We start from the raw sequence: 16671 nt of genomic DNA, 5'->3' as shown, positions 1-16671 counted from the left end.
AGGGAGGGGACGGTTCCTTGAACACGGGAGAGGAGGAGGCAGAGGGTTTCTCCTCGACCGAGGGGCGGCCTGTGGGTTCTGGCCAACTGCCCAGGGGAGGGGGTGGGAGGGAGAGAGAAGCGGGGGGGCCCTAGACGCGGCTTCTCCTAAAGGAAGAGCCTCCTGGCGGCCTCACTTGCTTGCCACCTGACTCAGAGGCTGGCTTAAGGAGCTGAAGGCGCTTCTTAACGTGCCCGAGTCCCACACCAAGCGGTCTCCCTACCGTAGCTCTGAGCAACCACGCTTTCTTCCGTAAACAGGCCTTTGTGAGTGTCTTGGAGAGGCACGAGGCCCGGGCAGGAGCTAAGGGAGAGGGGAGGGAACTCATTTGGATTTTTCTCCCTTAAAAAGAGTCTCACGTTTCAAAGTTTTCTTCCTGCACGGTGGTTTGGCAGGCTACCGTAATCCTGACACGCACAGTTTAAATTATGGCCCTCGGCGTCTGCTAACATCCCAGCTTTGGCAAAGCTGATGAGGATCTATTTCAGTATCTGAAGAAGGGGCTGGTTAGCTCAGGGCCCTCACTGTGGATTTGGTACTGGAGTCAGGGCCTGGGGCTGCCAAGCAGGAGAGCGCCTGAGGTGCAGTGGGGGCGGGGAGGGGGACCTTCGGGAAGGCCCCGGGTCTGCCCAGAGGAGGAGGCCAGTGGTGGGGGTGGGGGGCGGAGGGGGGTCTGGAGCCCCGCTCCGGAACAGGCCATCTGCTGACCTGTAAGGGGTTTCTTTTAGATAAACACGTAGAGCAACAGTGGATGATGGGCACGTCAGCGGCCCCACAGGGACATGCGGGAGGGCCCAGGAGCTGGTGGCACAAGCTTGGCCCGGCCAAGTCCTGCTCGGGTGTGTGTACGTGGCTCAGCCACCATCTCTGGTCACTTACCTAACCGCATTTCCCAGAGGTCTTCCAGACTGACTAAGGCCTCTTCTGTCTACCGCTGTCCTTTTGCCCAGAGTCTGTCGCCTGGTAGGGACCCAACACTGTCTGCCGAGTGAAGGGACTAGCCATCTTTCAAGTGTGAAGCGTGCTGACCCGCAGGCCCGTGTGGCACAATGAATACATCAGCACAGCCACCTGCTTTGTTCCGTCTCCCGACCACGCTACGATTTGTGTTTACGTGGCACATTGTGGGGGACGGCCATTTTTGGCACATCGGCTCGAGGCAACGGCCAACGACCGCAGGGAGCCATGTCAGGAGCCCCTCGAAAGGGAACTGCAAGAGATGTGGCTCCTCAAGGCAGAGGACCTGAACGCCGCCTACCTGTCTTCAAAGGCCCCAGGGAGGCACCCCCTGGTCAGCAGTAGCGACTGGGGATCACTCAGTGGCTTTCCCCTTGACAGAAACGGAGGAGAATATATACGAACTGTGGCAATAAGCCCAAACCATTAAGACCTCCCATGGAAGTTACATATTAGGCTGGCTTTTAGTCCGACTAATCAACAGACTTCTAGGCACTGGACTGTCCATACGATATCAGATCCCAATTCACTGTATGTAAGGCATCATTCTGAGGTTATAGACATAGGAATCACAGTTGACAAGAGGTCTGTAGGTGAAGTTTTAGGAGTCAATAGGTCATCACAATAATCCTACATTTCGTTTGCCATTTTCACCCTCCTAGAAAGTCATCACATTTAGTTAGCTGTTTAAGAAAGAAGATACTGGGGCACCTGGGTGGCTCAGTCAGCTCAGTGTCTGATTCTTGATTTCGGTTCAGGTCATGATCCCAGGGTTGTGGGATCGAGCCCTGTGGGATCCTCGCTCAGCATGGAGCCTGCTTAAGACTCTCTCTCCGAAGAATGAAATCTTGCCATTTGCAGTGATGTGGATGGAACTGGAGGGTATTATGCTAAGTGAAATAAGTCAGGCAGAGAAAGATACCATATGTTTTCACTCATATGTGGATCTTGAGAAACTTAACAGACGACCACGGGGGAGGGAAAGGGGGGGGGAAGTTACAGAGAGGGAAGGAGGCAAACCATAAGAGACTCTTAAATACTGAGAACAAACTGAGGGTTGATGGGGGGTGGGGGGGAGGGGAAAGTGCGTCATGGGCACTGAGGAGGGCACTTGTTGGGATGAGCACTGGGCATTGTATGGGAGCCAATCGGACAATAAATTATATTAAAAAAAGAAAAGATTCTCTGTCTCCCTCTGCCCCTCCCCCACTCATGCACATGCACACGCACGTGTTCTCTCTAAAAGGAAAAAAGAAAAAAAAGAAAAACGATATTTTTCTTAAGCTTCCTCTGTCAACCTCCTTCCTGCATTGTAGCTTTGCCTGAAGAGATTACCCACTCTGAATGCCGAGTGCATTCATGAATGTTGCACCAAGATTTACTTTTACTCCCTTTTCCCCAAAGGAGCTCAATCATGATTTTCCCCCTGACACCATGGAAGAGAGGCAAGGTCTCATCGACTTGAAAACAATCGTGACTTTTGAAGAAACCATTGAACGTTTGCCCCTAGTTCTGAACATCGTGAACGTGCAGATGAAAGGCGGCCCCCCCTCCCATGAAGATGTGGCATCTATTTCCCTTCCCTTGAATCTGGGCTGCCAGGTGACTGCTTTGGCCAACCGAGTATGGTGGAATGATACTACACCAGTTCTGGGCCAGCCTTTAAGAGAACGAGCAGCTTCCACCATGCTCTCTTGGGGCCTCAGCCACCACGTAAGAAGTCAGACCCCACCCCGGGGAGGCTCTAAGTCTACATGGAGAGAAAGAGGGGCTCAGCCGAGTCCGGCCCCCCAGGCATCCTCACCAAGGTGCCAGCAATGTGACTAAGCTGTCTTAGACTCCTCAGACCAGCCTGGCCGCCAGGGAAATGCCACTGAGTGACCCCACTCAACGTCACGGGGAGCAGAAGAATCACCCAGGCAAACCCTTCCTGGATTCCCGCCCCACACATTTATAAGATACAATGCGCCTCAATTTGGGGGCAGTGTGTTACACAGCAGCGGCTAAAAGGTACGATATAAAAGCCCACAGCTTGAGCAACGGCACCTCAGGAAACCATGAAACCCTAAAGGGGCGAATGCCTGTCTAACTTCCTTCTTTTATGAGAGTCACCCCAACCCCCACCCCGCCTCCCCAAGTGCCATCTTGAATCTTTCTCCTTCCCGAGTCTTAGCTGTTGGGATGGGTGGGGCACATGGGACCCAAGCTGAGCCAAATTCCCTCCCTGCCAGCCCCCTGCCTCCAGCCACAGCAGTGGACATTCTCTCCCCTGGACCTGCAGAGCTGGGCGTCAGAGGTGGCCGATCAGTCTGTGTCTGGGGCTAGAAGTCACTGAGACGTACCCCTCAGGAGCAGCGGGGGGCACCCGTTTTTCCCCGTGTGCGGAGAAGTGTGGAGAGGCAGGTCAGCTCGGGGAGGACAGGATGCAGGAGTGTAGAGGGGCAGCGGTGAGGGGCTGCGGGGGACAAAGGGAGGGAGAGAGGGGGTTATCTGGCTTGGTTTCTGGACACTTTCTGGGTCTGGATGCACACATCTCCTTTGGGGCCTGTGTGTACTCTTGCATCCTTACAATTCTTTAAATTTTTTTTTTTTTCAACGTTTATCTATTTTTGGGACAGAGAGAGACAGAGCACGAACGGGGGAGGGGCAGAGAGAGAGGGAGACACAGAACCGGAAACAGGCTCCAGGCTCCGAGCCGTCAGCCCAGAGCCTGACGTGGGGCTCGAACTCACGCGAGATCACGCGAGATCGTGACCTGAGCCGAAGTCGGACGCTCAACCGACTGCGCCACCCAGGCGCCCCGCATCCTTACAATTCTTGCTGAAGTGGCTGTGAATGGATTTCTGGGCTTTTTTTTTTTTTTTTTTTTTTTTTTTTTTTGGCAACTGACAAGAAGGGCCTTGGTGATGCCTGAGGTAGGAAACGGAAGGGAAAGCGGGCCGGGCCGGTGAGGTGACAGGAATGTCCTTCTGTAGACCTTCCGCCTGCTGGGTGAGGGGGCCTGGGAGTGGTTCACGCCCAGTCTAGTCTCCCGTAGGCCCCGCACACTCAGAATGCCTCACCCCGAGCTGCCTCTCTTCCGGAATGAATTCAAATCGCACCTTCCTTACTCTCACCAAGGGAAACCGTCCACTGTCTAGTGAAAACAGTGAGGGACTGTCTTCCTTCCTGACCTCCCCAGTCCAACCGGCCACCAAATCCCGCTCTAATTGGCTCTCCTCTCCTCCATCCGTGGCCACTGCCCTAGCCCCCGTACCGTCCCCAGATCTCTCTCCCGAGACAGCCCTGGCCATGGCACTGCTCTGTCCACAGACCCACCCCTCCCCCCTTTCCCCTTTCCCCTGGGTGGTGGGCGCTTTCAGAGAGTCGGGGTCGGCCATCTTACTGCGGGCCACTGCTTGCCCGTGACATACCTCCCACGCGGCTCCCATTCTCACCTCCTCTTCCTTCTTAGGGAATATCCACCTGCCCTTCCCTGCCTGGAGAACTCAAACCACATCCAAGGTCAGGCTTGGATGACACCTCCTTTGCGAAACGTCCTCTGACTTCTCTCGGGTGCTTCTGTGTGTTCAGCTCGGTGCTAAGCATTTCGCCTGCATCCTCCCTATACCTCAAGTCAGAGGTTGCGGTCCCCGTTTTACTGAGGGAACGGGGGGGTCACAGAGGGTGACCGTCCCCAGCCACACAGCTGGCAAACGTGAGAGCCAGGTTTCAACGGTACCTTCTTCTCAGTTTCCAGAGAAGTTTGCACACGCTTATCACCCCCTATTCCATTTACAGGTCTGTGCGCTAGATGGCGAAGCATTCAGGGGCAGGGAGGAGTCCCAATTATCGTCGTATCCAGGTGCCTACCCAGCGTTTGGTTCCAAGCAAACGTTCAATAAATTGAGCTGAAATGAAATATTGCTCTTGGAGGATGAGCAAAGTGGCTTTCCGCTTTGGTGTCATTTAACTGCTTCCTTAAAGGTGTCGTTAGACCCTGCGCTTCCCCCTCGTTAGTGATGGCAAGACCTCGTCTGGGGTAAGGCCACCGCTTGACTGCCACCACTCTGCCCCCTCGCTCAGTCCGTGGTAGAGGGTGGGGTCCGCCTCCTCGGGTCCTGGCCCTTTGGATCACACAGCCGCTGGGTGACATCAGGGTCCTGACTACCCACGGCAGCTATCTCCTGCAACCTCATTCTTTAAACAAACACAGCAGAAGCAAAGCTAGGCAGATGGCAGGTGGAAGAAGGCATGAGTGTGTACACAGAGTTGGGACACAGCCCTGAATGGCAGGGCCAAGGGGGGTGGCCAGAAGGAGGGCATTCCCTCATGAGCAGGTATGGGGCATGGCCACCACACTGCCCACTCTCTGTCCCTGTCTGGTCTCACGTACCCAGCCTTGGAGGACTTCCTGTCATCTGAGGAGCCCAAAGGCAGAAGGAAGGAGTACGTACACACACACACACACACACACACACACACACACACACACACACCCCAACCAAAGCTCTTGCTGTCTTTTCAGATCAAACACCGAGCTGGCTTTGTTCTCTGCTGCAGACCTGAGGCCGTCCCGGCCGGAAGGAGTCGGAGGACACAAGGGGGCGTTGAGAACCTATCTGGCCACGCAGATTAAACAAACGACAAATTGGCACATTATTTTTTGTTTCTTTTTCAACAGGTAATATCCACTCCTGGCAAATATATAGGGGAATGGACACTTTTGATATAGTGCTTGTGGGAGGGGGAATGGGTATAACCTTTCTAGAGGCGATTTGCAGGATGTAATAAAAGGCTTAAAGTATGCATCTCCTCTGACTCAGTAATTCCATTTCTAGGGTTTCATCTTAAGTACATAATGAAGGATTTGTGCAAATATTTGGCTCTAAGGATATTCACTGTGGCACCGTTTAAAGGGGGTGTGAATCCAGGAGCCACCTGGCTCCCAGCATCGGGGGACAGGAGGGGTGCGTGCAGACATGGGGCCGCCTGGAGGTGGGTTTTTAACAACATGGAAAGATGTTTGCAGTATTGTGTTCGGGGTGGGGCGGGGGAGGCTGAAAAGAGTACACGGAATGTCTGAGAAGCACGGGAACATAAGAGAAACTTCTCTTGAAGGAATGTGTTCCATGTAGTTTTCTTTAAACCTCCAGAACTTTTTCAGGTGACGTAACCCTCCACTTACAGCAATCAGCCCAATTGTCTGTCTGAAGAATGTGTAGTGAAAACACGGTGTTTCCTGTGTCTCGACTTCTTGGATACAAGTATGTGTATTATGCTTTGATTTCAGATGAATAATTGGACCCACTGTTTTAACGTTAGAGGTATTGTACCTCTAAACATGTCGTGTGTATTCAACATGTCTAAACATGTCGTGTGTATTCAACATCCTTCTCAAAGATAAATAGGTGCTATGAGAATGCTTGGTCTACATCTCTACAGAGAAGAAGGCCAAGAAGAGACAATACTGTTCATTGTGGTTATTCTGAGATGCGGACTCCTGAGTGTTTTTGTACTTTTTTTCTTTTAGAGACTTAAAATTTTTTTAAGTCTTTATTTATTTGTTTATTTATTTAGAGAGACAGAGACAGAGACAGAGCAAGCAGAGGAGGGGCAAAGAGAGAGAGGCAGAGAGAGAGAATCCCAAGCAGGCTCCACGCTGCTAGCCTGGAACCTGATGTGGGGCTCGAACCCACGAACCGTGAGATCACGACCTGAGCTGAAATCAGGAGTCGGACACTTAACCGATGGAGCCACCCAGACACCCCTATACCTTTTTTTTTTAATGTTTATTTATTCCTGCCAGAGAGAGAGAGACAGAGCACGAGTGGGGGAGGAGCAGAGAGAGAGGGAGACAGAATCCGAAGCAGGCTCCAGGCTCCGAGCAAGCGGTCAGCACAGAGCCAGACGCGGGGCTCGAACCCACAAGCCGGGAGATCAAGACCTGAGCCAAAGTCAGACGCTCAACCGACTGAGCCACCCAGGTGCCCCATATACCTTTTTTCTTCTTATTGACAGGTTACAACATCTGATCGATGAATACAAATTATTTTGTGACCCCCAAGAAAGTAATGATTTGAATTTAAAGCATCCATCCATAATGATATAAGAGGCTGCTTCCCACCTGCATCTGAAACCCGGAACACTAGCAAAGCAGGGCTTTGGTGGCAACAAGTCCCAGCTCTGCCCCCTGGTGCTATTCTAGGACCTGGAGACATAAGGACCAACCGGGGATCCACTTACCTGGGACATGAGCGCTCAGGAGGAGGGGCACACCTTCGCTAGATAATGACTCTGAGGTTGCTACTGACGAGCACAGAGGCTCTGAAGGGAAGGGACTCCAGACCTCTGAGAGTGTGAGGCAAAGAAACCAGCTCAGACTTGGGGTGTGGACACCCCTTTCCCCTTGAGAAAGTGACAAGAGGCAAGAAGGAGGGGCCGGTGTTCCCCGGTGAAGGGCAAGTGTATCCCCGGGCTCACCTACAAGTGAACCACCCGGGGTTCCCCAGGCGGAACTCTGGACTACATCTCATCTTAGTTGCCCGAGTCCTCGGGGCAAAAGTCCTTTTCCTGTTCCACATGGGAAGAAAACAAAGAGTCGCTCGGCTTTTGCTTTGCTTGTGTTTTCTCCGAGCAAACGGTGAACCACCCCAGGCCCCGCTGTTCCTCCCGGGCTTCTGTCGTGGAGTTGGGCTCCCACCTTTCTGTTGGGACCAGTGAGAAGGTAAGAACAGGGCGGGGCCGCGACGTCTGCTCTCGCTCTAAAGGTCCAGGCCTCGGCTGTAATGGCCTCAAGTGGAGCCAAGAGTCCATTCGAACCTGAGGGGGACGCTGACCTTGCTTCACTGTACCTGCACCGTGAAGGAAGCTCTAAAAGGAAGCTCCTTTCAAGGGGATCCTCGCGAGGCAGGAGGGCTGGGCGTCCACGGGTGGGGGCTCCACAGGGCCCCGCAATTACCAGACTCACCTTCCAGAGCAGAACGGCCAGCAGCAGGAAGATGAGTATTCCCACCAGCAGACTTATGGCAATGATCCAGCCCACGACATAGCCACGGGGCTCCAGATTGTGCAAGGCTTCGAAGACCACCTAGGAGGCAGAGCAGAAGGGGGAATGATTTTCAAATGGAAGTGCCCATAGCGTGACAGAGCCCGGCCTGGGCTTGACGTTCGGAGCGAACTACAGAGGGGTCCAGACTGTTGTTACCGAAGACTGGACTCTGTTCAGTTCTCTGCTGGTTGTAGACCGATGGATTTTTCACCATCAGGGGGTGAAAAAGCCACTTGAAATCCAAGCCCCAGGTCTTGAGAGGGTTGTAACAACAACAAGCCTGACTTCAACATCATGAAGTGAACCTAAGTGTGGTGAAAGTCTCAGAAGACGCGCTCTTCTGCACTCGGGCAACAGCAGCCTCCCGTGCGTTACGGTTTTGCGATGGAGGACGTGGGCGTGCCGGCTTCTTTCCAAGTGTTCAGCTCAACGTGTCGCTCAGCGCAAGCATTTGACGGATGCCACTTTCCCGACAGACTGTCACTCCCCAAGGGCCGGGACACCATCCGTCTCCGGTCTCATGGCAAAGCCTAGCACACTGGAGACCCTCACTCCTGAAGCTCCGGGCTCTGGTTTTCGGTGGGAATCGTGTGCGATCCCAGCCCGTGCCTCCGTGAGGCAAGTTTCCCCAAGTTTGATGGGAAGTCAGTGGTGTGCTGGAACGTGTGGGCATTTACACTGCAGAAATTGGGAGACAAGTCAGGGCCCCCCACCCGCCTGCCGCAGAACGGATTGCTTAACATGTATTGGCTCAACACTAATTGGCCCCTTTGGCTCTGCTCCAGCCCCACTGGGCACGGTGGGGTTTGGTTTTGTAGAATTCCAAGCATCCATTGTGTCCTCGCCGCATAGTAACTTTGCCCTAACGATCACTGCCCACTCAAACTCGCTGCAAAAGAGACAGAAGTCCCAGCTCTGGGCAGTCATCGTTTCCCTCGGCTGCCCAGCTGGCCCATCCCCGGGTCTTTGTCCACGCTGGGCCATCCCCTCCTTGGGGAGAGCCTGTCTGAATCTAGCTAGATGCTGGAGGCCGGCTGTGGTTTCCACCTTGCCTGGAAGCTTCACTAGTCATGGGAGCCCAGGGATTCCCCACTCAAGCTGCATGGGGTGATGGGGCACAGTACCTTACAGTGACCAGCACTGCTTATGGCCCCTTTTAGGGCCTGGCTCCCAGCTAACTCTTCCCCAACGCTCCTCTGTGTCTTGTAATCTCCTGTCCACGTTATACAACTACCCGATGAGGGATTCAACGCCCATTTTACAGAGGGGGACCATGGAGGCCCAGAGAGGACAAGTCTTTTTCTCTGGGCCAAGTAGCTGAAGTACAGAGTCAGGATTTGAACTCAGGTCCAGCCAACCCCAACCCCCCAGATCTGAGCTTGTCAACACTGCACCAGTGAGTGCCTAGATGACGGTGGCTCTTCTTAAAGACTACCTGTTGGTTAAATAGGTCATTTGTTGACGGTGCCCTGGTGATAAGAAAAGCAAAGGTGTGCATCTCGATCTCATTGCGTCCATTCCCACAGCTCGAGTAGGAGGGGAGGGGTGTGTGCTGGGGGGAGGGGCTGGATGGCCAGTCATGAGGCAGACAAGCTGCCATAGTTGCACCCATAGATGCTGAATCCAGAACCTCATCTCCAAGAAAATCAGGCAGAGCAGAGACCATCCCTTCCTACATGGGGGCAAATGAAAGAAAACTGCCTACACACATAGTCATTCTGGGAACGGAAAGGAGGCCTCTTTGCTGTATTGTGCTCACTGGCTACGTGACCTTGGGCAAGGTACTTAACCTCTCTGAGTCCCCTTTCTCTCATCTGCAACATAGGGGAAAAACAGCACCTCTGCAGAGAATTCAAGGGGCTAAGACACACAGAGCCCCAAGCATGGCACCGGGCAGAACCCAGCTCTGACAAACAGAAGGTGATTTCTCCATCACTGCCGGCAGGGAGGTATTTTTGAGGTTGGGCATGGTTGGCTACTTTTCCGTTTTTAAAAACTATTTACTGATGTCTAATATACACAGAGAAAAGTAAACACAACCCAAGCGCACAGCTCACTGAATTCTTATCCCACGCGTGTTAAATGCACAGGTGCAACCAGTACCCAGAATAAGAAACAGAATGGGACCAGAACCCCCGGAAGTCCCCTTTGCACGCCTTTCTGGCTAACCACCTCCCCATCACGGGTCACCGTGACCCTGACTTCTAAGGGCCTGGATTAGCTGCACCTGCTTTTGTCCTCAGTACACCTGGAATGGCACAGCGTCAACTCTGAAGTCTGCCATCACGCGCCCATCCGTTCAGACTAGAGATTCAGGTCTTTAAAGAAAGATTCACGCCCTTGGGTTCTTGCCCCTGAAAAGCTGTGGATTGAGTCACCCCCCACATTCAGAATCTCTCATGGCGTCTTGTACAGATGAGCCTTGAGGCACTATGGCCAACAGGTACGGTCTTAGACAGTCAAGATACCGCCCTCCGTTTCCTCCTCTGTGAAACGGGGGTCTGAGAGGGAAAATCAGATAGCGTTGTGAAAATTCCCAGCGCACGGTCACGTAACATAAGTCTGCCGAACCTTCTCGTTGACAGAGAGTTGCTGAGACAGGCTGTGAGCTCAGGTCAGCTGTGGTCGAGCCCCTTGGATCACCCCGATGGCTTCTCAGGGACGCTGCCTGCCCTCCGCATCAGAAATCTGCGTCCTGGCAAAGCCATGCTGGAGATCTGGTTTTGTGGATACAGACACAGCTAAGAGTATCCACAGCAGTTTAGTCTAGCAAATTCCACAAGAATGCCCTGTCACTTCGCCGGAATGTGTGTTTAATCCTTTCTTATTTTTAGTGATGCTGTCCGTCTTCTTGGATGCATGTCTCGTGCTTTGGCAGAGCGGGTTCCCGTGCGTCAAGACTCTAATGAGCTCACGTGGGGGAGAAAATCAGAGCGTCCTGCAGCTTTAAGAAGTCACATCTCAGATAAAACCCCAAAGGAAGGCACAGCAGCCGGACTACAGCGGGGAGTCAACAAGCAGTGACCATGAAGCCTCGACTATACCACTAAAGAGCTGGTGATCCTGGTCACGCCCCTGGACCTCTCTACATATCTTTTCTCTGTATTCTCTTGTTCCCATCCCCAGTCACTATTCCAGGTCAGGCCTGGTCTGATCTCATAGCACCCTTTCAGGGGCCCCGGAGAGGCCATCAGGGGTTGTCTTTTTTTTTTTCAAATATTTATTTTAGGAGAAAGAGAGAGAGGGAGGGAAGGAGGGAGGGAGGGAGGGAGAGGGAGAAGAATGTGAGCAGGGGAGGGGCAGAGAGAGAGAGACACACACACACACAGAATGTGAAGCAGGCTCCAGGCTCTGAGCTGTCAGCACAGAGCCTGATGCGGGGCTTGAACTCATGAGCTGTGAGATCATGACCTGAGCCAGAGTCAGCCACCCAGGTGCCCCAGGAGTTGTCTTCTTAAAATGCAGGTCTTATGTTGCTTCTCTGCTTACGCTATTGGTGACTTCTCTTTACGCTGAATACATATTCCAGGGTCCCAAGTTCTTTACAGTCTGGTCTCCTTCGTACCTTGCCAGCCCCTTGCCGGGCCATCATCCCCATCCTTGTTGGTTTGCATCATCTCGCCAGCCAGAACTGTGCTCTCCGGCCTCTGCAGGCTGCTTTGGCCACCTGCAATGCCTTTCTGTTCTTGTCCATTTGACGAAATCCAATGTTGCTCATCTTAAAAGTATTCAGGGGTGCCTGGGCGGCTCACTTGGTTACGCTTCTGACTTTGGCTCAGGTCATGATCTCACGGTTCATGGCTTGGAGCCCCACTTTGGGCTCCGTGCTGACAGGGTAGAACCTGCTTGAGATTCTCTCTCTCTCCCTCTCTCTCCGTCTCTCTCTGCCCCTCCCCCGCTCATGTGCATATGTGCTCTCTCTCTCTCTCTCCTTGGTGATGCCAATGCCATTGGTCCATACTTGGAGCAGAAAGGGGCCAGGGAACGTTCCAGTCTACCATCGGAAGGACATGCAATCATCTTTTCACCTGATTTCCAAGTTTTAAATACTTTTGAAAATAGGATAATATCATGGAGAAATGACAAATGTTACAACATTAAGTGCAAAAAAAAAAAATCAAGATAGCAATTTAATATCTAGAAGACATCAGCTTTGCAGAAACATGGTAGGAAGTTTTAAAAGTACACAGGTGCTTTTTTGAGATTATGGGGCTTTTTTTCCTTTTTTTCTGTTTTTCGCTCTTAAAACTTCTTTTTAACTCAGTGTTTTAAAGCCAAGTTGAAAAAAAAAATGGAAAAAGAGAGACTCTGCTCCTACATCTGCTGTTCCAAGAAACCTGACTTTTTGGCAGGATTAGTCATTCTTTGAGCTTTTGGAAACATTGCCATTTTCAGCCTCTGTTAGCAGAGAAGCCCTATTGTGGCATCTCCATGTACAAAACGGAAGAAAACGGAGGTTCTCTGGTTGTAGAGAAGGTAGGCAGCCCGAGCCCAGCCCGCTCGGCACCCCCTTCCTACGCCGTCCCTCCCTACCCCAGCCGCAGCAGGCCCTGAACTGGATCAAGGGACCCCCACGGCGCCACAGGACTTATTAAAACCTTAGGCGAGCAGTGCCGTCTCTTAGTCCTTATCCCTCTGTAAGGTAACAACGCATCTTCCTGTTGACGGGCTCCAGCACCCTGTGAATTCCTACAGAACAAGGCTTCAAATGCATGTTCTCCAGCCACCTAAACCAGGATTGTGATTCATGGTGTGGTTCATGAATGCAATGTCCTCTCGGCTCTAACATCAGGTGGAGCATGGGTATAATTCAGTCTACAACAGAAGATGCTGGGGTTCGAAGCCGGACTCTCTGAGTGTTCTCTTCTCTACCTCAAAAATATATTTGCAAATGTTATTTCTCGGCGGAGAGTTCTGGCCATCCGTGCATCCATCTGCCCACCTACCCACACGCCCATCTGTCCATCCATTCATCTGTCTGTCCACCCCATCCATCCATCCATCCATCTGTTTGTCTATGTAGCAGCTGCTACGTGCCGGGCACTTGTAGCGGGTCCTTGATGAATCAAGCAGATAGTGTTGTCCTCACGAAGCTTCTGGCTTTCAGAGAATACTGATCAATTAGACACATAGATGTGAAATTATAATTTTGGCCAGTGCCCCAAGGCAGAGGTTCATGGTTATAAAAGACTCTGAGATAGGCGTGGCAGTCAGAAAGAGTTCCTGGAGGAGCTGCTGGAGCTGAGAGCGATGAGTCAAAGAGAGGGGAGGGAACAGCATTCCAAAGAGAAGGAACAGCATATGCAAAACCCCTGTGGCCGCAGGAAGCTTGGCAGGGGTGAGACAGGGCCAGCAGACAGCGGGGTCGGAGCAGGCAGAATGAACAAGGCGCCAAAGGAAGACGTTCAAGGTGAAGCTGGAGAGATAGGAAGGGCTGGAGGCTGGGTTAAGAATCATACGTTTTATCTTAAGAGAAACGGGAATCCGACGCAGGGTTTGGACCCGGGGAGGGATATGGTTCACAGTTTGCCGGGAGCACTTTGCTGAAAAACGGCGGTAGATGAGAAGGGAGAACTTCGCACGGGTGGGGGGGGGTTCAAGGAACAAACAGCCCTGGTAGCAGGGTTGCAGGGGAAGTGGTGCAGGGGAGATGTTGTGCTTCCAGCACGAAAGGAGGTGAGGAAAGAGGGGAAAAGATCTGCGGACGGTGGGGGGTCTGGTGGTGGAGGCCGGGAGACCCGAGGTGGCAGTTCTGCTCGGCAAAGGGGTGGCTGATGGCATAGCCGTGGATGAAAGCCGGGAGGCTCGTGTGCCGGACGTGAACTAATAATACGTAAGAGAAGGAGGGGCTTGAGGATTTGTCTCCACAGAGGCTTTGAGGAGGACGGACGTCAGGCCGGGGCAAGCGCGGGCCCACATCCTGGGTGTCCTGCCGGCTGCTGGGGAGTTTCACGCACCTGAGGTTGGCGAGCCGGTGTCTGGGAACCTCCGGAAGCCAACTTCCGGTCTGAGGCAGCTGGCAAACCCGAATCCCAGGGCTGGACTCGTTTCTGTGTTTCTGGAACCTTTCAAATTCCCACCACCGCAAGTAGGCCTCGTGTCACAGCTGGCAACGCTCAGGTCTCTGGGAGGCCTGAGGACATGACCACAACGGGGTGCGCCTGGCCCAGGCCCCTGCGGGACAAGGGTTTCCGGTGCTGAGAGGACGGTGCAGTCAGCACTACCCAAAGGGAGGTTCAACCTCAGACCCAGGTCGGCTGAAGGTCAATTACGACGGCAAGACGCTCTCTGCAGTCGACCTCACACACACCTCACAGAGCAGGAATTCGAGTAAGAGAAAAAGTGGAGGGGACGGAACATCTGGGACGATGAAATGACATTTCCACCTGCTTCTGATTACATCTAACAGCCAGCGAGGGGGTAGGCGAGGGGGGAGGAAATGTTCTCAGCAGAACCACGTCTTAAACTGCTCTCAGAACACAGCCCTCGGAAAGCACACCCGCTCAGGGGAGCAGGGAGACTTCTGGAGACCACATCAATGAACAGAAAATAAACGGCGCGTTTGGCGAGATCAGCATCATACGTCTGTGCCGTGACAAACAGAGATGTCACCCGTGCCCGTGGCTGCCAGGTGCCGGGTGTCGGAGATGGCCTGCTCTGTTAGAGTTTGCAGAGGCGAGAGCTGGGCTGGTGCCATAATCCCTTTGTGGTTAATCATGGGCCGCGTCTGTTGGGAACGGGCTGAGTTCTCGACGCCGCGTTGAGAGGTTTTATAGCCACCACTGCTGATAATCCTCACGGCTGCTCTTTAGAGGACAGCTCACCCACCTCGGGCTATCCGGGCGAGGAGCTATGCATCTGGTGAGGGACCAGGCCTCACCAGGAAGAGCGCCAGCATCAACAGACCCCGGAGTCGGCACGTGATGTGCTGCTCGGGCCACCAGAGCCGAGGGTCGCTCCTGAAACAAAGGGCCAGCTGCTTACCACCCAGGACTGTGATCCCTACCACCTGCTCAGAATGGCCTTCCCACTGTGCGTGTGGGCGCGAGGCAACGGGCCAGCACAGGGCAGAGGAGCACAGGGGTAAGGAAGGCTCGGGGCCTGCAAATAGCCAGCCCCAGCAGCCCGTCCTGGCTCTTCAACCGACAAGCCGTGGCATCTCAGGGTGGAAGGTCTTTTCACCTCCTGGAGCCTCAGTTTCCCTTCCTGGGCTCACAGGGAGCACTTCCTTAATAAACTGGTTGCACACACACGCTCATCTCACGTTTGCTCCTTGAGAATCTAGCTTAGGACACCACACGACTTCCTGTGGCATGCCTGTCCTTCGCCCGTCCCTTAGAAGACTCCTTCGGCGCCTGCTCAGGGGTCGCTGTTTCTTCCCACGCAGCCCGCCCTAACCTCTTGAGCCGGGCATTCGCGGTACATAACCACACCGGGCTGCGAGCATGTCTGCGTGCCCTGTGTGTGCTGTGAAAGTCTTGAGGGTATAGAGTGATGCTGGTTCATACTTACTGGGGGTTCAACTCGTGTCTAGTGATAGAAGTTGATGGACCGGACGGCAGTCTTGTCCTAAAATACCACCTTTTGTAGCAGAACTCTCTAGAGTCCAGGGGTTCGGCATGGGGTACAGCGTCCACCAAGGGAAACAGAGAAGGGGGAAATGCCAGGCTCCGCACCCCTGAGGCAACTGAAGCGTATTTCAACCTAGGAGTGGGTTCTGTTGTTTACAAAAATAACAACGATGATAGTGATCGCGATGATAACCAGAAATCATCGGTTTAGGATAAACTGACCAAGACTCTTGAGGATTTGGGGGAGGAAGAGGCTTATTCTTCATGTGGTTCAGCCTGTCCTTGGCCATCTCTTTATGCAGTAAGAGCCACTATTTTTTTTTTTATTAAAGAGCAAAAAAAATTTTTTTTAAATGTTTATTCATTTTTGAGAGACAGAGAGAGACAGAGCACAAGCAGGGATGGGGCAGAGAGAGAGGGAGACACAGAATCCGAAGCGGGCTCCAGGCTCCGAGCGGTCAGCACAGAGCCCAACGCGGGGCTCGAACTCACAGACCGTGAGATCGTGACCTGAGCTGAGGTTGGACGCTCAACCGACTGAGCCCCCCAGGCGCCCGAGTGAGAGCCACTATTAACTGAATGTCCATGTGGATGCACCAGGCAAGGGGCTTTGCATCAAGGAATCCTTTGATTCCTCCCAACCCTTTCGGATGGGCATCCCCTACACGTGACCACACAAATTGCCACATCTTTACTGATGTAAATCAACCTGTCTGCTTCCATCGCCTCTGCCACCATCACCTCTTGCCAGGTAATAGTCACAACCTTCTAACTAGCCTTCTTATTTCCACCTTTCCTTCCTCCAGTCCACTACCCATACAGTAGCCCGTGGTTTGTTGTTGTTGTTGTTGTTTTTTTTTAATGTTTATTTATTTTTGAGAGAGACAGAGACAGAATGAGAGTGCGTTAGGGGCAGAGAGGGAGGGAGACACAGAATCTGAAGCAGGCTCCGGGCTCTGAGAGGTCAGCACAGAGCTCGACGTGGGGCTCGAACTCAAGAGCTGTGAGATCACGACCTGAGCCGAAGTTGGACGCTCAACCGACTGAGCCACCCAGACGCCCCGGAGCCTGTGG

General features: G+C 53.1%; 1 protein-coding gene across 1 annotated transcript in view; it reads right to left on the bottom strand.

The window, feature by feature from the left end:
- ITGA9 (integrin subunit alpha 9) overlaps positions 1–16671 on the bottom strand; it is a 305474-nt gene that overhangs the window by 10100 nt on the left and 278703 nt on the right. Inside the window, exon 27 of the mRNA XM_030329294.1 lies at positions 7946–8065. Coding sequence (XP_030185154.1) covers positions 7946–8065 — 120 coding nt within the window. The remainder of the gene's footprint in view (positions 1–7945; positions 8066–16671) is intronic.

The sequence above is a fragment of the Lynx canadensis genome, chromosome C2, assembly GCF_007474595.2.
Source record: "Lynx canadensis isolate LIC74 chromosome C2, mLynCan4.pri.v2, whole genome shotgun sequence".
NCBI lineage: Eukaryota > Metazoa > Chordata > Mammalia > Carnivora > Felidae > Lynx > Lynx canadensis.
This window is presented reverse-complemented; position numbering and strand designations above follow the sequence as displayed.